Source organism: Capricornis sumatraensis, chromosome 23 (assembly GCF_032405125.1).
Source record: "Capricornis sumatraensis isolate serow.1 chromosome 23, serow.2, whole genome shotgun sequence".
NCBI lineage: Eukaryota > Metazoa > Chordata > Mammalia > Artiodactyla > Bovidae > Capricornis > Capricornis sumatraensis.
The window spans coordinates 51,076,315-51,101,702 of NC_091091.1; the positions used below are offsets into that span (position 1 = coordinate 51,076,315).

The 25,388-nt window shown below is 62.7% G+C and overlaps 1 protein-coding gene across 2 annotated transcripts in view; it reads left to right on the top strand.

Annotated features, from left to right (window-relative positions):
• The first annotated feature begins 4,922 nt into the window (after positions 1-4,922).
• The window catches only part of INPP5A (inositol polyphosphate-5-phosphatase A), a 153,786-nt gene continuing 133,320 nt past the window's right edge, over positions 4,923-25,388 (top strand). For both annotated transcript variants that reach the window (XM_068961351.1, XM_068961350.1), the window contains exon 1: positions 4,923-4,997. In XM_068961351.1, the coding sequence (XP_068817452.1) occupies positions 4,923-4,997 (75 nt within the window). The remainder of the gene's footprint in view (positions 4,998-25,388) is intronic.

The following is a 25,388-nucleotide window of genomic DNA, read 5'->3' on the forward strand; positions in this document are numbered from 1 at the left end:
TGGTCTGATCAGACCCCCGGGAGGCTGGGGGGACGGGGCGGGTGGACGGAGAGCAGCCTCTTGCTGTTCCTTTTCCAGAGGCTGGAGTGCATTTTCTAAGGATGAAAGTGCAGGTCTGAACCGGTCTGTCTTCTCAGGCGCTGTCACAATTCAAGCTCCATATCTCTTACCCGAAACCCTTGGGACCAGACGGAATTTAGGTGCAGATTTTAGAAAGATTTATATTTCTGCATACCGCAGATACCGCGCAACTTGAAGAGCAGGGGTCGGGGGACCCACGTCCGCACGGGAGACACACAGAGGGATTCTCGGGCTGGGAAGTCTCCAGCTTGCTGTACTTTCCAGGTTATGCCAATAAAGAAATTAAAGAAGAACGTCCCAGTTTTAGAGGATTTAAGTTTATGTTGTCGTGTGTAAGAAATTGCAGATGGGACTTGCCTGGAGGTTAGGAATCCGCCTGCCGATGCAGGGGACAAGGGTTTGACCCCTGCCTGGTCTGGGAAGATTGCACATGCCGAGGGGCAGCTGAGCCTGTTTGCCCTAGAGCCCACGCTCTGCAGTAAGAGGAGTCCCTGCTCGCCACAGCTAGAGGAAGACTGCCTGCGGCAGCAAAGACTCAGGGAGGCCAAAAATCAGTAAATTAATAAAATAAAAAATAAAGTAGTGAAAATCTTTAAAAATAAATTGTAGATGTGCACAACAATAATGGTTGGTCTATTTTCCTTTCCAAATGGTTCAGATCCACCCTACTGAGGTTTTCTTACAGTGAAATGCACGCGTGTTCAGTGGACAGTTCTGTGAGTTTCAACAAACGTATACAGCGCCTATCACCACCGCTGCAATCAACATCAGGGATGCTTCCTTTTCCCAACAAGCTCCCTTGTCTGCTCCTGGCACGCAGCCCTCTCCCACCCTGGGCCCCGCAGCCACTGGTCCCCTCTGCCACGGGGGACAGACGTGCCCTTTTCAGAAGTCACAGAGAGTGATGCATTGGTGTCTGGTGCACCTGAGCCCGGCCTGTGTCGTTTCTGTTACTGAACCTTATTCTGTTTTATGCGGGCACGAGGATTCTCACTCCGCCCATTCTCCTGATGGACGCTGGAGCATTAAAAGGGTGCCTCTTTCCATTTTATTAACATTGTTTCTCCAAGAACACAGTTTCAAAATTTCGATAAAATGTATTTTTTTCTTTTTCTCTTTCTTTTATAACCAGCGAGTTTGGTGTCCTCTCTAAGAAAGCCTGCGCAGCTCCGAGTCCCAGAAATACCCTCAAGTGTCTGGAAACGTTGGCTGTTGTGCTGGGTCTGTGATCCATTTCCAGGTCCCTTTGATATCATGTGCATCAAGCTTTATTGTACTTCACGTGGATGTCCAACGGGTCCCAGAACGGTCAGTTGAAAAGACAATCCTTTCCCATGGATTTCGCTCCTTTGTCTAAACTGATGACCTCTCAGACACAGGTCCTCTGTCCTGCCCTCTGACCTACGTGTCTGTCCTGCTGACGGGACTGTCCTTGTTTCTGCAGCTTCATGGTCAGGCTTGACCCAGGCAATGTGAGGACCCCAGCTCTGCTCTTTTCACAACGCTCCTACCTAGTCCTCGCATTTCATCTCTCCATATCTATTTTAGAATTGACCTGTTAATTTCTAAAGAAAATCAAACAAAAAAAGCTTTCTGAGGTTAGAGTGGGATTGCCTGAAATCTGTGCATAAATTGAAGAAAACCAACATTTTCACATCTCGGAATTTTTCAACCCACGAACACGGTGTCTCTCCCCATTTACTTAGATGTTCTTTAATTAAATGTTTGATGTGGATCATCTTTAGAGCCTTTGTTGAATTTGTTACAGTGTTGCTTCTGTTTTGTGGTTTGGTTTTTGGCTGTGAGGCGTGTGGGGTCTTAACTCCCCAACTAGGGATTGACGCCCACCCCCTGCGTTTATTGGAAAGCAGAGTTGTAACCACTGACCTCCAGGGCAGTCCTCAGATCTTTACCTTTAATCCTCCATGTTCTGTAGGTTTCTTGCACACCTTTTGTTACACTTATTCCTACACAGTTTCACTTTCTCACTATTATAAATGGAAATGATTTAGAATTTTATTCTTCCAATGTTCATTCTGATAGATAGCTATACAATTGATTTCTGAATACTGACTTGAATTCCATGAACTTGTTAAATTCACTTTTTCAGTGGCATGTTTTGCAGATTGTTGAGGATTTTCTATGTAGATGATCAAAGGCAGAAAGCAAAGGCAGGCGGGCCAGTTCTCTCCTGAAACTTTCAGAGCCTTCTCTCCTCCTCCTTCTCCTTATTATTATTGCAAAGGTAACAAACACGGAACAATGTTCAAAAGGCAAAGAGGACATCGAGCAAAACGATTTCATGGACGTGGCTTCTAACACAGGTGGTCAACGTTCAGTTTCACTCTGAAGGTTGGGCAGCCCTGGCCCTGGGCACAGAGACGACTCCTGCGTGTCATTGACTCACGCGATACGTTTCTGGAGTGTTTCTCTGTGGCAGGCTGTGCCGCGTGGTACGGCAGGGGAGGCAGTCGACAGGCCGAGGGGACCGGAGAGTCTGGTTTCCATGGTGAGGTGGGTGATGTGATGTGGGTGTGTGGGATACAGTGGCAGGGGTCAGAGGGGTCTGATGCACCCAGGGGCACTGAGAAGCCCGACAGGCCGGAAGAAGCCGGTTGAGTCACTCCCCAGGGTACGTGGCCTGGACCCTGCCGTGGTCGCGGGTCCGAGACAGCGGGAATCAGGAATCTGTGACCACGCGCTGGGTCTGAGATGGCCCTGTCCAGTGAGGCACCGGGCGCACGGCTGAATCGGGAGACCATGATCACAGTGAGCGTCCCCAATGTGCTTCGAGGGCCTGGGAGGGAGCAGCCCACTGGCCCTGGGGAGAGATGGCCCGACTCTTAGGACCGGGTCTGCAGCGAAGGGGGTGGAGAGAGGGAAGGAAACAGTGGCTGCAGAGCTGGCGGAACCACGCGGATGGGGTGGCCAGAGGGAGGAGGAGCAGGTGCCGGAGGCCTGCCGACCAGCAGGAACAGCTCTGACTACAAATCCTCCCCTGCTGAGGGGTCAGGGTGTCCCTGGGCGGGAGGACCTGTTGACGGCTTGGGGCAGGAGGGGAAGGGGTGCCATCTTGCAGTGATGGGGGCACGAGCGGCCAGAAGTCCTGGTATTCAGCGCGGACATCCCTGAGGTCGGCGTGATGTTGGCTGGGGGCGCGGGGTTAGAGTCTCTCTAGTTTTCCCTAACCTAGGCACAGTCTCAGAGCGAACGTGTGTGTGCAGGTGTGCACGTGTGCAGTGGGGTTTGCTCCTGACCACAGTGAACTGGGGCAGGAGGGAGAAGACAGCCGAGGTAGGGGGCGATGCCACTGCCCTGGAAACAGGTTCTGCACGGCAGGCCTCCGGACCAGCCTCTGTGAGGGTGCCCTCGGCGCGGGCTGCTCCCGTCAAAGAGCAAGAGACGCAGTGTCAGTCAGCTCACACTGCCGAGCCCGGACACCACAGCCCTGTGCCTAAGCGACAGCGAGTTTTTCCTTCCAGTTCTGTTTCTGGTTTGTGGACGGGCTGTGTCCCCATGACCTCTTCTTGTTTTCTGTCCAAAGTGGGAGCTGGTAGGGGGAAGCGAGCGCCCTGGGTCTCTTCTTATAGAAGCAAGGCTGTTGAGAAACAGTCCCACCCTCATCACCGCCTGTAACCTTAATTAACCTCCAGAGGCAGGTCACACGGGTGGCCACACTGGGAGTGGGCCTCACCTGGGGACTCTGGGGACATGTTCGGTCTACAGCCAGCCGCCGCGGGGACTGGACAGGCTTTATGCGGGCAGGAGGGGACGCCTTCCCCGCAGGGCTGTGCCCTGCCCCGTGTCCCCTGGACACGCTCCCTGGACACTGTTCCTCTGGACACGCCCCCGGACCCCAGCGCCGCGGGGAGGAGGCCGCGGGGCAGGCGCCTTCAGAACCCCGGGAACCATGTGCGACCCGCATCGGCCGCGCGGACGGCGCCAGCTTCAGCGCGGCTCCCTGTCGCCTATTCCCGCGTCCAGTCTCCTCCGCCGACCGCCAGGCGCGCGACGTGCGCTGGGGGACACCATCGGCCCGGCACACCGGGGGCCCTCAGCCCGCGGCCCGGCGGCCTGGCCTCGCCGCCCTCCTCTGTGCGGGTCCGGCGCAGTTCGCACGCGGCCACGCGCTCCCGCCGCAAGCCTCGCCTGAGGGCCAGGGGGTCGCGCCGGGCAGCAGCCACGCACAGCGCGCGGCCCCTTTAAGACGTTCCCTGTGGGAGCAGGGCCGTGACGTCATGGGCCGCGGGAGGAGTCTGTGCGCAGTCGCGGCGCGGGGGAAGGCGGGGCGGTCGCTGACAGGAGCGCGGCGGAGGCTAACGCCCGAGCGCCCCGAGCAGACCCCGCCCTTCGGGCCCCGCCCTGTCCTCCAAGGCCCGCCCCTCCCATGGCCTCCCCGCCCTCCTCGCACGCCCCTCCCCTTCCCAGCCCCGCCCCGCCCTCATGCCCCTCCCCTCCCCAGCGCCCGCCCCGCCCCCTCAGGCCCCGCCCCTCGTACCCCGTTCCACCTTCCGCAGGCCCCGCCCCGCCCTCGCCCCGCCCTCGCCCCGCCCCCGGCCCGGGCGGGCCTCGCCTCTGCTCTCGGCGGCGGTGGCGCTGCGGGAGCTCCGGCGGCCGCGAATCTAATGGCTGCGCCCGGGCCGCGGTGATCGCCGGCGGAGAGCGACGGGCGTGGGGCCGCGGAGATCGAGAGCGAGCGCGGCTGGACCCCGGCCCGGCCCGGCCCGACCGGCCGAGCCCGCGATGCGCCCCGGGGCCGGCCCTCGGCGCAGCTGACGCCGCGGCGCGCGGAGACCCCGGCCGGCCGGCTCCGGAGAGCGGCTGCCCCGGCCCAGGCCGCGATGGCGGGCAAGGCGGCTGCTCCGGGCACCGCGGTGCTGCTGGTCACGGCCAACGTGGGCTCGCTCTTCGACGACGTAAGTGTGGCGCCGGACCCGGGATCCCGGACCCCCGGACCGCGGACCCTGAGCCCCGGGACCAGGATCTCGGTCCCGAAGCCCGAAGTCCCAGGACCCAGACCCCGAGTCCTGAGCCCCAGGACCTCGGGACTCGGGCCGGATCCCTGGCACCCAGGCACAGACTTGAGCGCTGGACCCGGGAGCCTAGCCCCGTCCCTGGAATCCTGGTCTCCAGGTCCAGCCTTCAGACTCCATGGGTTGAACCCGGAGACCAGCCCCTGAACCCAGGTCCCTAAGTCCTAGTCCTGATCCCTGTCCAGGGTCCCCAAATCCTGACCCCAAACCCCAGTTCCAGGGCCCCACACCCTGGTACCCAATGTTGACCCAGGAAGCTTGACCCTGAACGCTGGTTCCCAGACCCCAGCCCGTGTCTCCTGGGCCCAATCCCTGACTTCTGGCCGCTGACTCCCAACTCTCCAGTCCATGGCCCTGGCCTCTGCCGGTCTACCTGTCTCCCTGCCTAGCCGCCTGTGGCTGCCCCCAAGTGAGGGCGCCCTCATTTTACCTTGTAACTTAGTATCTCTCTAGTTCTCAAACAAGGGGCTTCTGTTGAAAGCCTGGAGGACTTTACGTTTCTTGCCTGTTAAAGAGAAAGATGAGAGAAGCTTTTCAAGGCCAGAAAAAGGATGCTGACTGTCCAAGGCCTTTACCTTCTGGGGCCTCCCACCCGGCGCCCGAGGCCACTGAAGGCTCAGCCAAGGTCTGGTGCTCCCCGGCTCCGGAGGCGGGCCTGGCTGACCCAGTTCACGCTGCAGCCGCGGTGCCACCCTGCTGTTGGCACTTACCCTGCCAGCCCAAATAAAGCAGAATGCGGCTCCAAGTGGCATGCTTGTTTAGGAAAAGAGGGTGATGGCCCAGATGGAGCTCCAGGGAGCCCCGCACTACACCCCCCCCCCCACCCCCGCGGAGGTGAGCAGTGGGGCAGCCGCTTGACCAAGCAGACCATGGGCAAACATGCCTTCCACCCCTGCCTTCCTTTGCTGGCTGGCAGTGAGCATCGGTGAGGTGTTTCTTAGGCTAAGTTCATGCACAGGCGAGGAGTGATTTTATTAATCAAAGGTAGGCGCTATTTTTGCGTTTTTCTTGTTTTAGCTTCCAGGCGCGATGTTTTGCACTTCCCTGCTGGAGGTGAGCTGCCTGCTCTCTGGCATGGACAGGACACTCTATCTAGTTTCACGTTTGATCATTTTCTACAAAAGTGCCTGGTCTGGGTGTGTGTCTGTATATTTAGCATTCTATTCTTGGCTTTCCAGTAACATCCACTCTAACATGGTTTTACTCAGATGATCCAGATCCGTTAGCTGTGGCTTCAGAGCCTCAGAAATGTCAGGAAAATTAAGCACGGTGGGGTATTTCAGTCTCAAAGGGAAGAGAATTTTGCTGTGCAGACATTCTTCCCAATAATCTTTTGATTCCGAGTTCTAGCATTTCTGTTGTGTTTCAGCTGTATACACACGCTTCCCTCCATGGACGTTAAAGTGGCTCACTTGGTTTGCTTTTGGTTAGCACCAGACTCTCTCCGGCTTTCCATTCTTCTGAAAGGCTGTGTGGAGTGCTGCGTCTTGTTTGTATCACGAAGGAGCCTTTGTCTTGGTAAGCAGTGCACAGGTTAATTCTGCTCGGTGGCTTTCGACTCAAGGGCCAGGAGAGACGTATCTGTCCTCATCCACGTCTTTTCTTAATGTGCGCAACTTGGCTGGGGACTGTCCCTCCTCAGCGGCCTGGAGAAAGCAGGGGTGGGTATGGGCCCGTCCCCGGAGCCTGGCGGGGGAAAGGAGCCGATGCCTGAGTGAAGGACGCGTTGACTCTTCGGTTCGTAGGAGGCCTCAGGAGGGCTGCTCCGTGACTCTGTCTTGTGGCGTGCTCCCTGCACACTGACGCTGTTCAGACGGCCCAGTGTCATCATCTGGAAACCACGCTCCGCCGCGTGGCTGGGCCGCGCGGTGGGCGGCGTCGGCCCCCTCCTGGGGGATGCGGGCGGGTGGGGGATGGCCCTTCTGGGGTGGGCGAATTCTCCTTTCGTGCTCAAGCGACAGGTGACTGTGTTTGCTTGTGCAGCCCCGTGAGCTCCCCTGGCTGCCCCTCCTCGTCCAGCCGTGACCCCCTGGAGCGCTGGGTGTAAACTTCCACGTGGCTTGTGCCTAACCCCCTGCGACCCGCAGAGCGTCCTGTCTGTGGTCGGCTGTGTCCTCGCCTGCCCTCTGGGTTCCCTCGGGTCTGGGATGGCTCAGCACCTTGTCCCCGACAGGCCCCCGGGTTGCTCCCCACTGTGCGCTGCTATACACCAGGGGGTGGGCAGAGTCCACAGTACAGTGGTTCGCACTTTTCCCGCTCAATTAAGGAGCGCCCGAAGAGTCCTCGGCCAGCCCCTACCGGTCAGTCCAGAGAGACAGGATGGCGGAAACTGAGCCCGCTGAAGGTGCTCTTAGAAGGAAGGTGTCCTCGCCAGTCACAGCCCTGGCAGGCCCTGCCGGCCACGCAGGAGATGGTGAGACGAGCGTGAGCCCTCGTGTTGTCCTGCTGTGGACAAAGCTGCTGGACCCAGGGCCTCCGTCCTGGCTGGGGGCGAGCCTGCAGCGGGGGGCTGCCCCCCGGCTGGGGCCTGGCATTGGCTGCGCTGCCCGCTTGTTCTGCGTGTCCCCAGGGAGCCCAGGGCTCTCTGCAGTCGCCGGTTGGACTCCTGCTGTCCCCAGCTGCTTGCTGGCAAGCGCTCCTCCCCTGACTGCTTTGCTTGAGATGGCTGGCTTTTAGACAAGTGAGGTTGCTAGCTTTTGGTTCTTTACGTGGTGGGCTTGTTTTTTGCCAGAAGTTAGCTGGGAAGGTGGATTCTTGTAGCTGTGGCTTGAGAGCTCGGTCCCACCCTTACATGGTAAGGCTGCTTCTTGGGAGGGAGATGAAGCCAACAGCGGGGTTCTGAGAGCGCGGCTCGCTCTTGGGTGTCTGCCTGGAGCACCGGTCCTGCCGTGCCTTCCCGGCCGCTTTCCTTCCTGAGCTGCTTCCCATCTCCCCTGGTCTGCTCAGGAGCAGCCCTCTCTGTGCCCGGACCTGGGGCTGCCGCCGGCTGTGCGTCGGGGTCTGGGAGCCCCTGCACCGGGCTGGGCGCCTCACTCACTCGTGCGTCTCCCTCCAGCACCGTCCGTTTGCTCTGTAGCCCCGTTCCCATTCCGTCCTGAAAGCCCCCTGCCCTGGGTCCCCCTCCAGCTCTGTCTCTGCCTCCCCAGCCCTGTGTGCAGGGCTGCCCCCTCCAACCCAGGGTGCGGGGGCCCCGCGGGGGCCTCGTGCGGGGCGGCCTTGGTCCTGGCCCGCTCGCTTGCTCTGACGGGGGGAGTCCTCCCACTTCTTCGAGGAGTTGCATTTGGCGATGGCTTCACCAAGGTGTCATTCACGTTCACGGACCTCACTCCTGTGAGGTGTGCAGCCCAGCGGTTTCTGGTGTCACACAGCTGTGTGACTGTCCCCACAGTCGGTGTAAACGTGTTTTCTGGGAAGGACACCCCATACACCTGAGCTGCCCCCTCCCCCTAATTCTCGCCGTCTCCCCAGAAGCCCCCAGCGCCTGGTCACCCCCTGTCTGCTTCCTGTCTCTGTGCCTCTGCCCGTCCTGGGGGTCTCACGTGAGTTTGTAAAACAGCTGGCTCGGCGTTTTCAGAGCTCAGCAGCTGGATGTCAGCGTGTCAGTCACTCTGGTGGCCGAGGACCATTCTGCCGTCCGGCCGTGTTTGCTCCCCGCTGGCGCTGGGTGTCCGGGCGCCCTGCCGCGCACATTCTGCTTCTCCTGAGCCCGTTCCTGGGACGGGGGTCGGCCGGGCCTGTGGTGACTCGCGTTGAGCCTTTGGAGGAACTGCCGGCCGTTTTGCAGCGTCGCGCGCTCTGCGTCCTCACCAGCCCAGCTCGAGGGCTGCGATTTCTCCACACCCTCCAGCACCCAGTGGCCCCTGTCTTTTCTCAAAGTCTTGTGCTGGGCCTCTCCCCCGCCTCCCAGGAGCACGTCTCCTCACTCCTGCCTCACGGGAGCTCGTCTCTCTGGACTCTGGTCTTTAACAAGCTCTCTACGCAGACGCTCAGGAGGCAGGAGGAGACCCCAACCCCAGGGAAGGGCCAGAGCCTCTGGCTGGAGCTGAGGACCGGTGGCCAGATCTCCTCGTGGACGGTGGCGCGTCTCAGTTTCAGAGGCGGTGCTTCCTGTGCTGTCCCTTAAGCCCCGAGGCCCCCGAGGGCTGTGGAGCCGGCCAGGGTGAGGCTGAGCCCTGGGCCTCTCTGCAGACCTCCCCCAGCCCCCTGGCAGCGTGGGGACGGCCGTGGGGGAGAGACGGACAGCGGGGAGGTGTCTCCGTGTCCTTCTGGTGTCACCGCCTCTGACCTGGGACCTCTGCGTACTTCCCTTGTGGGAATTTGGTCTGTGTGCCTGAGTTTGGGTCTCTCTGTAGATGGGGTCCCGCCGGGCTCCAGGGTGGTGGGGTTCAGCCTGGCGGGGTTTCGGGGCTGCTCCCCCAGGTCAGGAGGCCGTGCCTGCACCACCGCGGTGCGCCTCGGGTCTGCAGCCCGTCGTCTGTCCGCAGGTGTCCCTGCCCTCTCTGTCTGCCACCATCCCTGCTGGCCCCTGCTGCGCACGGTCACCTGCGGCCTTTCCTGCTTTATCAGGGCTGCAGACTCTGGGGGAGGGCGGAGGCTGCTGTGGCAGAGATGCTGCTCAGCTTTAACATCGTGGATGTTTTGCGTGTTTTGAACCCAGTGGCGTGAGCCCTGCGGGGCAGCCGGGGGGCAGCCCTGAAGGATGGGGTCCTGGGGCGTGTTCACACCCGCTGCCTCTCAGGCCGCGTCTTTCCGCGCGGTCAGGCTCTGGGCCTGCGTCGTGAGCTCCGTCGGCACGTAGACCGAGCCTTCCGTGGAGGAGGGGCTGCCGCTGCTGACTGGGGTCGTCTCCGGTGGCCGTTTGCCTCTGGGAAGGAAGCCCCTGCTGGGAGCAATTCCACCATGTGCCAGGTCTGATTCGGAAGTTACAGAACTTGGACCAGGCCTGCCTTCCAGGAGACGTCCCTCGTTTATGGAGCCCGCCGTCTGACCCAGGAGTAGGGGTGAGGAAGCAGGGAGGCTGCCTAGGGGAGGGGGCGAGCCTTGCTGAGGAGCCGGGGCAGGACAGCTCCTTCAGTGTGGACCCCCCAGTGCCTGCCCCGGTGGGCAGGGGCGGGAAGCGGGGTGGCAGCTTCTGCGGGGAGGTGGGCCCCATCCAGGAATAGGCTCGGGTGCGTAGAGGTCAGCCCTGGGCTGGGAGGCTCGTCCAAAAGGTAGTGGTGGGTCTGAGGGGCGTCTCAGCCCCTCGCTCTGTGTCTTCTGGGCCACGGCCCTGCTCGCTCTGTGTCTGCGGGGCGGGGGCCCCTTCCCACCTGAGTGAGTTTCAGGGGGTTGGTCGTGGGCCCAGGGAGGGAGGGAGGAGGGGTGAGACTGTGGCGCATTCCCTAGTGGACATGGAGGCAGCTGCCTCAGTTGACCGGGGCCCAGGGTGCTCTGCTGATGAGCCCGAGGGGTGACTGGCCATGAGGTCTTGTGCCAGCCGGGGTGGGCAGTACACCCCGAGAAAGGCTCCGAGCTGCAGGACGGCCCACCCTGGGGGACACGGGCTCTGAGCTTCGGGACGGCACCCCCCAGGGGATGCTGGGGGTCTTGCCCTCGGTGATGTGTGCGGGTGAAGGGCTGCTCCCTGGTGCGGCTGAGGCTCGGGGCTGGCGCGGCGCTGCCGGCTGTTGAGGTGACGGGCCGCTCCCTGGTGCGGCTGAGGCGCGGGGGGCTGCTGGCTGTCAAGGTGACGAGAGGCGTCATCGGCGCTGTTGCTGTGACGGTTTCTGTAACTCTGGGTTTGGAGGGTGGGGGTGGCCCGTGTGTTCCTGTGCCTGTGGGGACACCCTTTCTTTGCCCATCTGGGTGAGGCTGGGCGCACGTGGGCCTCTGTCTGGGGAGCATCCCGGGCTTCCCAGGGTCTTCCCGACCCTGCTTCAGTTGTGGTCCCTGCATCCACTTAGTTCTGGTGATGAGACCTGTTTTCTAAAGCAAACCGTGAGTGCAGCTCGAGGGACTGCCGGCTTCTTTCTTTGGGAGATGGACGTGGCTCTGGGGCAGGGGTCCCCTCGGGTCACTGCGTGTGCGGGGATGGGGGCGGCATGGGGCTCAGGCTGCACCGCGGGAGGAGGCTAGCGGGCTGAGCAGCGAGGGCCGCAGGGTGTGGGGGCGCCCTGCACTTGACCCCGCACGCCGCCTGCTCAGCACCAGACCCCAAGCTCCTGGAGCGGGTCGGGGTGGGCGGCCATGTACACGGCGAGGGGTCCTGACCATCAGGGATGCACACGGCGAGGGATCCTGACCGTCCCCGCTTGGGGCGAGGGGTCCTGACCGTCAGGGACGCACACTGCACTGCCCAGGCTCACGGAGCTTTGCTTTTCCCTTGAGTAAGAAGCCCAGCCGTCTTGGGAGCATGGCCGTGGGTCAGCGTGGGTCCTCGTGACCCTGGGCCATTTGCGCCTCAGGCAGGGAGGAGGGACAGTGGCACGGTGGCCGCCGGGGGTCGTAGGGGGATGGGGTGCCCCGGCGGGTGTGGGCCCCTGGCACTGGCTGGCCTGTCCTGGCCGTCCCCACAAGGCCTCGGTGGGCCGCAGCCTTGTCCTCGCCCGTGTCCTGGGCTGGGTGTGCTCAGGCTTCCTGGCGGGTCCCTCAGCACGGGTGTGGCCAGCAGGATGGCCCAGCACACTCACGTGCTCCTTCCCAGGGGCCCTGACGCGTGACCCCAGCCCGTGCCCTGTGAGTGCCTGCAGCCGCGCCCCCATCCTCCAGCGGGCGCGCCCTCCCGTCTCCGTGCTTTGGCATCAGGCCAGGAGTCCCTGTCCCTGGGGTGGCAGCACACACCCTCTCGGCACAGGTCACTGCCCGGCTCTCTGCCACCTTCTCTGCCCCCCCGTTAATTACAAGCTCTGGGCTTTCGTCATGCTTTGGGGTGATCAGGCCTGCTAGTCTCTGACCAGCGGTGCGGGGCTGGGATTTGGGGTCCCGCCCCGATGGCCGTGGAACCGGACTTGCCGCCAGCCCACTGGCTGGCAGGACCCTGTCAGAGCTGGGCGGCCGCTGAGTTGGGGAAGGTGAGTGCCCCCCAGCCTGGCACCGTGTGGGCACCAGGGCCCAGTGTCAGAGCTGTTCTCGCTTCGGTGTGCAGGTGTGGCTGTCGGGGCAGACCGGACTCGAATATCCGGCAGCTCACCCCGCGAGAGTGGAGCCCCCGGTTTGAGCATGAACGTTTGCCACCGTGCCCCACCATCCAGCCTGAAGCCCAGCCCTCCTGGCCGTCTGCGGGGCGGAGCCCCCAACTGCTCACCCCCAGCTGTCGTCACCGTGGGTCCCACAGCTCGGGCTGTCTGGGGCCCTTCTGCCAAGCGCTGCTCTGCTGGCTGGACAGACCGGCCAGCGTCCCACACAGGTGGACAGTTTGCCATGTTTCACGGATGGTTTTTGGCAAACTGTTGCCTGTGTGGACGGCAGTGGGTCCTTGGGGGTCACGCTTCTCACTCCCTGGGTGTGGGGTGCAGAGGGAGCCAGGAGAGGCCTGCTTTGTCCGGATAGCAGTAGGTCATGACTTGGGCGCCCCTCTGAGCAGTGTCTTGTGGGGGCGCGGGGCCGCCGTCCGGGGCTCTGCTGTGGCCGGGGGTGACGGACAGCGCCCCTCCCTGCGGGGCTGGCGTGCCGGCCGAGTCCTGTGCCCTGCCCCGGGGGGGTCTGCTCAGTCTGTGCGAGGGTAGGGCTCAGGCGCGCCCCCTCCTGCTGACCCCGACACGGGGTGCGCCTCCCCAGGTTAGGGGCTGGCTCCCATGCCCGCCCCGCTGCCTTCTCTCCTGGCAGAGGGGCTGTGAGCCCAGCGCGGCCTCGGGTCAGCTCCGACCGGCCTGCGGGTGCCTCGCCTGCCCCCAGGGCTCAGGGTCCCCGGGAAGCTGCCCCAGGGGCAGCCCTGCGGGCTTGTCCGTGCCCGTCTGGGCTCGAGGGCCGGGAGGGCGATGTTGTGCAGGGCAGCAGGGTGCGGGCAGGTGCCTGTATTTCCAGCCACTTGGTGCTGGAAGAGCAAGAGGCGGCCCTGTGGCCTGTGCCACCCCCTTTAGGGATAGCGTCTGCCTCTGCTCCCCGTGTGGGGGCAGGTGTTCAGGCTCCGAGAGGCCTGCCCCCAACCTAGCCCGGCCTCTTGCCGTCTGTGTCCGGCCCGGTGGTCATTTCTGCACGTTGGGCCTCTGCGGAGGCCCGTGGGGTATGGCTGTCCCTGCTCGGGACTGCGTCCCTGGGGAGGGGGCTCAGGACCCTGCAGCCCTCCTGGAGGGGCTGCTCTGGGGTCCACCTGGGCTGGGCCAGAGGCCTGAGACCCCCGCTCCGAGCCCCTGTCCCGCCTTCAGGGGCTTCGGGGCAGCGTCCGCATGGGTGTTGGAGAGCTGGGCAGGGGTGCTCTGGCCCCGCGGTGAGCCCTGTCGTGGGGGGCAGCCTGGCTCCAGCCGTCAGCGCTGCCAGCACCCTCGTGGGCTCCTCCCACAGTGTCGCCGGGGCCGCTGACCGGGAGACCGCCAGGAAGGGCCGGGAGGCCCACCGTCCCGGTTTGCCTGCTGGCGCCCCGGGCACTCTCCCCAGCTGCGTCTCTTCTGCCCAGGGCTTAGCTGGGGCGTCTTGGGGGCACACGCCCGGTCCAGGGCAGGGCTGTCTGCCCCACGCCACAGGGCGGAATGTGACGTGTGGTGGCTGTGCTGGAACTTGCGGTGATGTGGGCTTTCCCTTCAGTTGGGTTCACTCTGTTGAGAACGGCGTCTGTCCGAGTAGCCAGCAAGTCTGGGGACAGCTGCTCAGCTGCTCTGCTTTTGTTTTCTCCTCCATCCCTGTCACAGTTTGCAGACCTGTTGTAACTTCCTGTTTTTGCTGAGGCGCGGTTGCTTCCCTCCCAGCCGCCTGCAGGGTGAGCGGCCCAGGCAGGGGGGCAGCAGGCCGACAGGGACGGGGTCGTGGTTATCAGCGCAGCTGGCAGGACGTGGGCGTGTGGCGGGAGCTGGCCAGCGGGGCGGACGCAGGGCTGTCTCAGCAGAGCAGGTGGCGGCTTGCCTCGGTGGCCGAGCATCGGCCCCCAGGACCTCGGCCTTGCGCACGTGGCCCTGGGGACACTGGGGCTGCTGGGGACACGGGGCAGGGGGTGCGGGTGGCCCGGGGCTCCCGGGCCTCGGGGCCAGCTTCTGAGCGCAGGTATGCGCTGGCACCCGCACTGCAGAGGCTCGTGTTTGAGGGTGGTGAGCGCAGCTGCCCACCCAGGGGAGCTCACTGGGCACCCTGCAGGTGGGCCCCGCCCCCAGGGCCTGAGCCTGGAGGCGGTGCCCCGGGCCCCTCCCCACACCTCACTCCCACCAGCCCAGCCCCAAAGCTCCTCTGGGCCTCTCTGAACTGGCAGCCTCCTTTGAGCTGCCCCTGGCCCGACACACCCCATGCCTGCCCCTCCCGTCCTTGGCTGATGGAGCAGGGGTCTGTGGCCGGGAGAGGCGGGGCAAGTGGGGCCTGGGGGGGCAGGGTCTGGGAGGGGTGTTCTGGGAGTGGGCGGAGTGTTTGGAGGAGGTGCTGGGGGTCCCGAGGCCTGGGGTCCAGGAGGCTCTAGAAGCCCGCAGGTCCACCTGCACACGGCCTCTGGGGCTGGTGCGTCCCCTGGGCGTCGCCCCCTGGGGCCGGGCTCCCGACCCCCTTGGCTTACAGGGCAGAGGGTGCGCTGACCCGGACCCCCTGGCTCACGGCTTGTGTGCGGTCCCAGGCCGCCCCGGCTGCTGAGTGCAAGCCGGAGACCATCAGGGACCTCGGCAGTGACTCGCTTGGGCGACGCCCTGACACAGAGACCACGGAGCGTCTCCTGGGCCGGGACACAGGGCCGGGTGCTGAAGGCTCTGGGACGCGCGAGTCAGCCGCGAGCTCAGGCAGGGTGGCCGCTGGGGCCGTTGCAGGTGGCAGCAGTGCAGGAAGCGGGGAGGCGGGCCTGCTGGGGAGGCCACGTGGCCCACGTGGGCTGGCCTGGCCTGCATGGGCAGTGAGCTGGAAGCCGGCACTGCAGGACGGTAACTGTCTGTGCACCTGATCATGCTGGGCCCCGGGCCCTGCAGGGGATGTGCGGGGGCCAGACCTCGGTGTGGACAGTCGGCTCCCTCCTCTAGGGAGCTGCCTGTGACCCGTCTGCCTGTTTAACAACTGATAAGAGTCGGTGCGGAAGGGGAGGACCCGGGGACTCAGGCCCAGGAGGGTGCACGCTCTGACCGCTCGGGGGTGCCGCTGGAGACTGCCGGCCCGTGGAGGTGCGCCAGGTGCAGGGGTCTGTCCGAGGGCTGCCCAAGGAGCCCAGAGTTGCCGGGGGCCAGCGTGAGGAACTCCACCCATGGCAAAGGTCATGAGGAAGGAGGCTTGGCATACACAAAGGCGTGATCAATCTTCAGGAAACCCCCTGTTCCCGAGCATCTAACCCCCAAACCAGTCTGTTTTATGCTCTCACCTACACCTCTGACTTTACGGGGGGCTCTCCCCCATAACCATTTTTCTTGGAGAAGGAGTAACCAGCGTGTGACCTCTCCACTCAGAAAGTTGAGAATTGGTCCTAGCTTCCAGGGGGAAGTTGACGTCTGTGTGCCGTGATGATCCTGAGAGTTTGTTTTTCATAAGGACGTCCCGTGGCAAGCCCCGGAGTTCCCCGAAGCGCCTCCTCTGCTTTCTGCAGGGCGCTGCCTTCGAGCCGCTGGCCTAGACGGACCCTGGGGAGACCTCAGTGTTTTGGACAGCTGCTGCGCCACAGACCTGTGCTGTGGACACAAAGCAAGGTTCTGACGATTAGTAAGAGAATGCAGCCCTAACTGCTGGGCGGAGCCCGCCCGGTGGGGCCATGAAACTGCGCCCCTGTACTGGGTCTGCTTCTCTGGAACGGGCTGGGCGGGCGCAGTGCCCCGTCCAGAGCCTGGCTGCGTGTCCGTCCGTGTGTCCTGGTGAGTGGAGCTTGGGTGGAGGCACCTCCAGGGCAGTCCTGCCTGTTGCAGACGGGCTGCTGAGTCCCTGGGCCTGGCCTCGAGCTTCTGGACTGTTCAAGGCAGAGCTGCTCCCGGGTGGCACGTCCCCGCAGCCCAGCGCCCTCTGTCGGCCAAGTTCTGGGCTCCCTGCAAGATCCAGCCCGCAGGGCCCCGGCCGAGGCTCTTCCTGTCCTCGTGGGGTCCCCACTCCCGGGAGATGCCAGGGCCCAAGGCTGCGCGACCTCACAGGGAGCAGGCACTCAGCATCCCCAGTGCTGGGCCTCTCCTTGCTGCCCCTGCAGCCCCAGCCTGGCACCCTCGGGCCCCTGAGTGGCCTCTCCTCCTCTCGGGGTCCCTGGTAAGGACCTGGTGAGGTGCTGCTGAGCCCGAGCGGGTGGTGAGGTCCCTCCTGGCTCCGCAGGAGACCCGCTCAGCACGCCTGGGGTGCTGTGCTCTGGCCTTTGTGCTTGCTCTCGGGCAGGCGACGTGGTGGCTGCCTCCTGCGTGGCCCCTTAGGCCTGGTCTCGCCGGTCTCGCCCCGGCTGTGGCCCACGTATTGTGAAGGTTTCCCACAGTGGAGGGTCTGTCGTTCCGCTGGGAGGTCTGCACTGATGGCGTTCATTTGCTGTTATCATCATCTGTGGAGAAGGACATGGCCGCACAGTCCAGCATTCCTACCTGGAGAATCCCATGGACAAAGGGCTGGGCGGGCTACAGCCCATGGGGGTTGCAAAGAGTCAGACTCGACTGACTAACTCACACATTACCATCTAAACGCTGAGACAGACTTCAGACACTGCGAGTTCTGCTCTTCCTGCGCCCGCCGCTCAGCGTTTTCACGTGTTCTCCAGGCTGAGCAGCCGCCACACTGCCCTGCCCTCGGGGCACTGTCGGCGGTCACTCCCCGCCCCCGCGCTGCAGACCCTGGCCTCTGCTGGTCCACCCCGTGTCTGTGGATCGGCCTGTTCTGGACGCGTCCTGCACGTGGCTTCGGACTCCTGATTTGACTCCTCTTTGTTACCCTGTGGTCAGGGCTCATCCACGTTGTGTGTGTAGCAGAGCCTGCCCTGTCCACGACCGAGCGCCGCCTCCTAGAAGCGCAGGCCACACTGCGTCCATCCAGCAGCTGATGGATGTTTGGCTTTTGTGAACCATGTGGCTGTGAACATTTGTGTGTAAGGTTTTGTGTGAACATGTTTTAGACTCCCTTGGGTGTGTATCCAGGCGTGGAGTTGCTGAGTCATAGGAAAGCTGTGCATAACTTCTCGAGGAACTGCCGGACTGTTTCCCCGAGCGTCTGCACCATTTTGAATTCCCACCAGCATCGCACAAGGGCTCCGGTTTTTCCACATCCAGAAACGACACTTGTTATTATTCGTCTGTTTGAGTCTAGCCGCCCTGCTGGGCGTGCAGCGCATTAATCTGCGTTTCCCTGACAACTGACGATCCTGAATGTCCCTCCTCCCGCTGCCATGTGCTTCTTGGGTATTTGTTTATTTGTTTACCTACTTTGGAAAAGCATTTATTTAAATCTTTGGCCCATTAAAAATTTTTTTCTTTAATTGTTGAACTTTTTTGTGTACATTCTGGGTGTAGATTCTTGTCATACAGATGATTGGCGAGTGTTTTCTCTCATTCTTTGCGCTGTCTTTCACATCCTTGACAGTGTCTTTTTGAAGCCCTCGTGTTCCAAACATAGATAAAGTCCAGTTTGCTTGTTTTTTCTTTGGTTGTGCTTCAGATGTCACGTCTGAGAAGCCGTTGCCAACCCTTCTCCACTGCCAGGGGGAATGTGAACTGGGCCAGCCACGGTGGGGAACAGTATGGAGATTCCTTATACATGAGACGCAGAGCCACCTCGGGTCTTGCAGGCCCACTCCTGGGCACGTACCTGGAAAAGACAAGAGCTGATTCAAGCGGAGGCCTGTGCCCAGGTGTCACTCACAGTGGTAGTGTTCACAACAGCCCCGACACGGAGGCAGCCTGCATGTCCACAGGCAGACGGGCAGCGAAGGAAGCCATGGTGCGCACGTGCATGGAATACCGCCCAGCTGTGAGAAGGAGCGAAGGAGTCCCATTGGCAGCAGCACGGTGGGCCTAGAGAGCAGCATAGTGAGATAAGCCAGAGAAGTGCCTGTGTCACTCACATGTGGACCCTACAGTACGGAACACACGGCCCTGTCTATGACACAGAGACAGACTCACAGAAACAGACTAAAGAAAACAAAGTTCTAGGTTACAAAGGGGCCGGGGGTGGGGGGGTAACGTGGGAATTCGGGATTAGCAGGCGCGCACTGCTGAATACAAGGCTTCCCAGGGGCAGAGCGGCAAAGAGCCCGCCTGCAGTGCCCGAGACCCAGGAGATGCGGGTTCCATCCCTGGGTCGGGAAGACACCCTGGAGGAGGGCACGCAACCCACCCCAGTGTTCTTGCCTGGAGAGTCCCATGGACAGAGCAGCCTGGCGGGCTACAGCCCCTGGGGTTGCACAGAGTGAGACCCGACTGAGGGGCTTGAGTATGCACTACAGAAAATAAAACGAGGTAAGACAAGGCCCTGCTGTGCAGCTCAGTGGGCTCTCTTCAGCCCCTTCTTATAACCTGTAGTGGCAAAGAGCCTGAAAAAGAATGTATGCACACAGACATACACACACACGCACACGCATGTGCACACGCACACACACACACACGCACACACGTGCACGCAATGCGCAGACACACATGCAGGCATGCACACATACGCACACAGGCGCACGTGCTCACACATGCGCACACACGCACGCACACACGCACATGCGCACACACGCTCACACACACGCGCGCACGCACACACACACGCACTCACACACGCACACACATGCACACACATGCACGCACACACACGAACGCACATGCGCATGCACGCACGTGCACACATGCACGTGCACACACGCATGCACACACAGAGACACACGCACGTGTGCACACGCACACACACGTGCACACATGCGCACATGCACGCACGCACACACGCACACACCGGCTTCCCTGGTGGCTCAAATCGCTGGGTCATGTCTGACTCTTTGTGATCCCACGGTCTATACAGTCTATGGAATCCTCCAGGCCAGAATACTGGAGTGGGCAGCCTTTCCCTTCTGCAGGGGATCTTCCCAACCCAGGGATCAAACCTGGGTCTCCCGCACTGCAGGCGGATTCTTTACCATCTGAGCCACAAGGGAAGCCGAGGCGGTGGAGAGTCTGCCTGAAATGCAGGAGGCCTCCAGGTTCAGCCCTTGGGTCCGGAGGATCCCCTATCGAAGGGAATGACTACCCACTTCAGCATTTTTGCCTGGAGAGTTCCATAGACAGAGGAGCCTGGCAGGATACAGTCCATGGGGTTGCAAAGAGTTGGACATGACTGAGCGATTAACATACACACACGCACACTCACATGTGACTGGGCCGTTTTGCTGTGCACCTGAGATATTGTCAGTCAGCTGTACTTGAGTTTAAAAAATACAGGGAAGACAGAGGGAGAGAGAGCAGAGAGAACAGAGCCCATTGCCAGTCCAAGGCCATGAAGGTTTATTCCTGTCTTTCTTCTGAATAGTTTTAGCTCTTCCATGCAGATTATAGATTCACCTTGCCATAGGTGGCTCAGACAGTGAAGAATCCGCCTGCAATGCAGGAGACCTGGGTTGGATCCCTGGGTCGGGAAGATCCCCTGCAGGAGGGCATGGCAACCCACTCCAGTCTTCTTGCCTAGAGAATCCCATGGACAGAGGAGCCTGGCGGGGCTGCAAAGAGTGGGACGTGACTGTGCACACGCAGCGCGCAGTTCCCAGAATCATCCTGACTTCGATGTTGTGCCTGGTGTGAGCTGGGGCGGCGCCCTCGTTCTTGGGTGTGGGCATGTCTCGCTGCCCTGCACTGTTTGTTGGAAAGACTGTTCTCCCCATTGAACCGCCTTGCTGGTTCAGTGTAGTTACCCACCTTAGCGGACCGTAGATGTGTACACTTTCTCCTGGCCTCTCATTTACGTTTCTTCATCTCTCATCTGTCCACATGCTAGGACCAGAGGGTCTTGGCCACTGCAGTTAGTGGGGAGTTTTGAAATAGGAGGTGTGTGTCCTCCAGCTTCTTTTTCAAGTTTCTTACGTCTGCCCTGGGTCTCTGCGTTTCCACGTGAACTCTGGGCTTTGCCCGTCACCCCCAGCTGGCATTCTGATGGTGGCTGCTGGCTCTGACTTCGGGTCCCCTTCCTGCATGAAGAGCTTCGGGCAGTTTTCCTCTGCGCCCAGCCCCGGGCAGGTGGCCCTCCCTGCAGTTTGCTGGCTGCGCCTGCTGCTTGAATGAATGTGAGCAGGGCCCCCTGCACACTCTGGCTTCCCAGGCCCCACGCTGGCAGCTCCAAGCCCCTGAGGGCCGTCACGGGCTCCTTCTTGGTGGGCTCCCTCTCTGGTACAGGCAGGCACAGGCAGGCACAGTGTGTCTAGGGTCATCCGAGTCGACCCCAGGGGAGTCTGTCCAGCCTCCTGGTGGCCTGAGGAGCCCTCCGACCTGGAGGAGCCACGCGGCCGGCTCTGGGGGCTGCCCCTGCGTCTGGCCCTGGTCCCCGAGTGTGGACACTCTCCGCCTCAGGGGGTTTCCTGGAGCCTGTGAGGACCAGAGGCGGCCTCGAGCTCCGCTGCTGCTGCCCCGCGTCCCAGGAGAGAAGCGGCTTCTCACAGCCAGGCGGGTCTGGCGCCATCAGTGTGAGCAGGGGCTTGACGCGAGTCCTTGGGAAACGGCTTCCTGTGGGATGCACCGACCCCGCGTGCCCCACCCGCCTGCCCTGCCCCTCTCTCCCTGAGGCTGCTGGTGGCCGGGCCCCCTGCTACCACTCAGACACCTCACGGCTAAAGGTCAAGGTCACGGCTCCCAGCACGGAGTTGCTTTAGGGGGACCCGAGAGAGTCTCAGCTCTGGGGGTGGCTGGAGTGCTGGGCTGGCTCTCGCCGACCACACTCCAGACCCTGCCTGGGTGGGAAGAGGCCCGCCTTGGCCTGAGTGGTCGGCCTGGTGTCCACGCCTAGCACTCGGGCCCCTTAGGGCTCCACGGAGACGCTTCCATCCCCACAGAGCCTGAGCCGTGTCCTGGGCTCTGTCTGAGGCGAGCACCAGGCCCTCCCGGGGCAGAAGTGGCGTGGCTGCGCTGACCTGGGTCTGAGCCCCGCTGTCAGTGGCAGGGGACCACGGCCGGTTACCCGCTCTCAGCCCCGGGCGCAGGCGCCGGAGGCAGAGCTGGTCTTGCTTGTCTGAGCGGAAAGGGAAGTTTAACAAGCAGGCGGCTCCCCTGGGCCGAGTCCACCCTTGCGCTGCTGTGGGGCAGAAGGCGGGGCGGCGGGCCTGCCCGGGGGCCTGGGGCAGCGGGTCCTGCAGCCTTGCTGAGGTGGGCATGGGCAGGCCTCCTCCGCTCAGCGCTGGGGTGGGGCCCGGGAGCCGCGGGGGCCCTGGCTGGCCGGGGTGCTGTCACCCTGAGGCTGTGTGACCCCTGCTGGGCATGCCGGCCGGTAGGTCTTCACACGCCCCGTGTGAAATTCTGGTCACTATGAACAGCGATACTTTGGCCTAAAATATTCTTTTCCAGCAGCTTGTCATTAGCAGCCTAAAAACAGGCGTTTTAGTCTCAAGCAGAAAAGGAAAAGCTATTAATAGAGTGAAGGGCAGGAAAGCCTGGCGTGCTGCAGCCTGTGGGGTCGTGGAGTCAGATGTGGCTTAGTGACGGGACAAGAGCGTCGGCAGAGGGAAGGCTGTTCGTGGCTCCTTGCCCGCGGCCGCACCCGAGCCGGCGACCCTGGGCGAGTGCAGGGCTGGGTGCTCGGGGCCGGGGCCGTCAGGGCCTGCAGGGCCCGAGTGTGGAGCTGCCCGCCTGTCTCCTCTGCCCCCCAAGCCGCCTGACACCGGTCTGCGTCAGGACATGGCGTGTTTGTGACTGCTTTGCTGGAGATGTTTAAACATGGGCCTTGCTGGATGTTTATGGCTCTGAGATGGAGACCACGTGAGCGCGTGTGTAGGTTTGACACGTCTGTATGTGGACAGGCGTCGCGACATAAACTGCCTGCCGTTTATTGCTCCTCCGCAAACACTGGCTTTTAGAAACACAGGAGCAGTGAGTGCTGCGGTCTCTGCTGACTTTAAGGAGGGCGCTGGGCACGCAGGGCCCCCCTTCCTGAGTCTGAGCTGCTGGCCAGGGCCTCGTGGACACTGTCCTGGGTTCAGACGCGGCCCGAGGACCGTCGCTAAGCAGTGAGGTCTTGGACGTTTGCTCAGGCCGCTGACCCGGAAGGAAGAGGGAGGCGCCCATGCGGGTCAGGGTCTCTAGGCGCAGCGAGGCCTCGCAGGACTGGCCTTGTGCCCAGGCCCTCTCGGGACCGCCACAGATGCGGCCCCAGCCCCATGCCCCACGCCTCTGGGCCCTCCGGTTCTCGAGCCCGAGACGCCTCCCTGCGTGTCCAGGCATCGGGCAGCCGTTGCTGGCTTAGACGCCGTGGGAGGGACTTGGGTTCATCTCACCGCGTGTGCTGGCCAGCCTGGGTGGTCTGACTCCCACCCTTGAGGCAGAGGGCAGAGACACCCTGGTCAGAAGGGGATGAGGGGTGGGGTCCCCTAGGAAAGGGGGTGCCCCGCGGGGCCGTCCTGGCCACAGTGCATGGTTCCTCTGAGGCCTGCCGAGGCTGACCCGCTGCCGGCCGCCCTGGGCCTGTCTCTGCCACGAGGGCACCCACCTGCGGGCTGGCCTGTGGGGCTGGCACCGTGCTGCCCATGTGAGTGCTGGGGAGGCCCTCAGAGGCTCACCGGGAGGTTTCCAAGCTCTTCACACCTGGCAGTGCCGTTGTTGGCCGGGGGACCCAAGCCACGAGGGCCGTCCGAGGCGGTCGGTGTCCCCTCGCCCCTGGAACCCACAGAGACGGAGCTGAGGGGCAGAGGCTCCCTGGCCCTGCATGGGTGGGACTGAAGCAGGGCTGGGGACGCGGGGGCGTCTCGGACCCCCAGCCACGATGATGGGGGCCTGTGTCCTTTCGGCCTTCGCATGCTTTCTCTCTGGGCCTCCTTTGGCCGTCAGAACAGGGGTGATGGGGCCGTAGGTTCAGGGGTGACGGGGGCCGTCGGAACAGGGGTGACGGGGCCGTAGGTTCAGGGGTGACGGCGCCGTAGGTTCAGGGGTGATGGGGCCGTAGCTTCAGGGGTGACGGGGGCCGTCGGAACAGGGGTGATGGGGCCGTAGGTTCAGGGGTGACAGGGGCATAGGTTCAAGGGTGACGGGGGCCGTCGGAACAGGGGTGACAGGGCCGTAGGTTCAGGGGTGACGGGGGCCGTAGGTTCAGGGGTGACAGCGACATAGGTTCAAGGGTGATGAGGGCCGTCAGAACAGGAGTGACGGGGCCGTAGGTTCAGGGGTGACGGGGGCCGTCAGAACAGGGATGACGGGGCTGTGGTCTGAATTGGGAGCCCGGGCAGGACCAGGCAGGAGCTCGGTCAGAGTCCAGGCCTTGACGCCCCGGGCCCAGGGCTGGTCTCGGGCTTGGACCTGGTACCAGGGTCTCCTCACTGCCTCCCGGGCAGCCCCTGACCCCCGGCCCTGGACCAGGCTTCTGGTTCTGGGGCTCCCACTGGGGAGTGGCCCGGGACCCCCTGTGAGGCCTGAAGTCAGGCTGTCCCTGCGGGGGCGGCTCCGTCTTTCCTGGCGGATGAGGGCTCTCTGGTGCGGATGCTGGCTTTGCATTTACGACAGAAACTAAACAGGCGTGTGTTCATGCCGGCGCGCTTTGCAGGAAGGCTCGGGTGTCGTGTGTGAGTGAGTGCGTGTAAAGCGTGCACGGGCAGGGGAAGCGGCGAAGACGCCCCGGCTGAGAGGGTCGTCACCGCACACTGCGTGGCGAGTGACCTTGAGATCAAAGGCCTTCTTTTCTCAGCGCTGCGCCTGAAAAGCAAAGTGTGAGGGGGTGTCCCTCGAAAGAGGCCACAGAGAGAGGGGCAGAAAGAGGGCAATGAGCCCAGACCCCCGGCACGCGGGCTGGCGTGTGGCGTCGCCGTGACTGCTGCTCGGGCCTGACCCTCGGGGTCCAAGTGCCCAGTCCTCGTCACTCTGTGTTTCGGGAGGCAAGGGTGTCCATCCTCTCGGAGCTCGCCAGCCAGGGCCCCCAGCACAGGCTCGCAGAGCCCGTCTCGAGAGCCGGTGGGCTGGCCGGGCACAGGCGCAGGGCCCCCGCTGCCCCTGCGGGCTCCTCTGCTGTGCACCACACCCCTTCAGCCGGCGCCCTGAAGCCGGTGAGCTGCAGCCAGGGAAGCCCCCGCAGCAACAGAGACCCAGTGCGGCCAAAACAAGGGATGAATGAATAAGTAAGATAAACACGGGGCAGCTGACGGAGTCCGCGGTGGACGGGCAGCGTGCGGAGGGCACAGCGGGCTCCTGGGGGCCCCGCGCAGCGGGCGGGGGGCGGCTCCCCTCATGACCCTCGCGGCTCCCGTGGGGCTGACCCCTGTGGCGTGTGTTGCTGCGTGCCCACTGTGTGCCCGGCCCTGCATGGCCCGGGGGACGGTGCCAGAGGACGAGCCGTGCTTGGAGGCCCAGCTGGCCCTGCTCTGTGGTAGGGCGTGGACACCCCGACCCCGCGGCGTGCCCTGCAGCCTCGGCCGAGTGTGACACGTCCCCACACGTTCGTGTCACGTGGTGCCTGTTTGAAGACTTATTTTCATTCCAAATCTAAGCATTTAAGAAGTGAGCTAGACTTTCCCTTAGGCACCTTTCACCTCTCCGTCCTCGGCACCCAGCCTGCTGGTGTGGACGACACGCATGGTGTTTGGGGTCTGCCATGATCTGAGCCGCCCCCTCGCAGATGGCTGGACTTGAGAGCTGGACGGGGGTGCAGTCCAGACTCTTCACACACCTGTGTACAGCTCTGCTTCCTGGCTTCGAGGCTCTGAGTCTGGGCTGTGTCATGGAGGTGACTTCAGCAGGATCTTGGGAAAGGGACGAGGTGGTCACTGGCCTCGCAGGCAGCGAGGCCCCGTCGTCCCGGCCGGCCACTGGGAGCAGTCTCGGCGTGCCTGTCATCTGCCCACCTGCAGGGACCCCCTGGGTTCCCGAAGGGCCCTGTGAAAAGGGAAACATCTTTAAAGTGTTAATTTATTCAAATGTGTTCAAATAACTGAAAAAATTGATGAAAGGGATAGTTTTCTAGCAAAATGTATGTGAGTACGCTGACCCTAGAGAAGAGAGAAAAACGGAACCGGCCAGTCATTTGAGCCGAGAGATCAGCGGGCTTGTGAGGGCCTGGCCCCAGGAGGCTCGGGGCACAGGT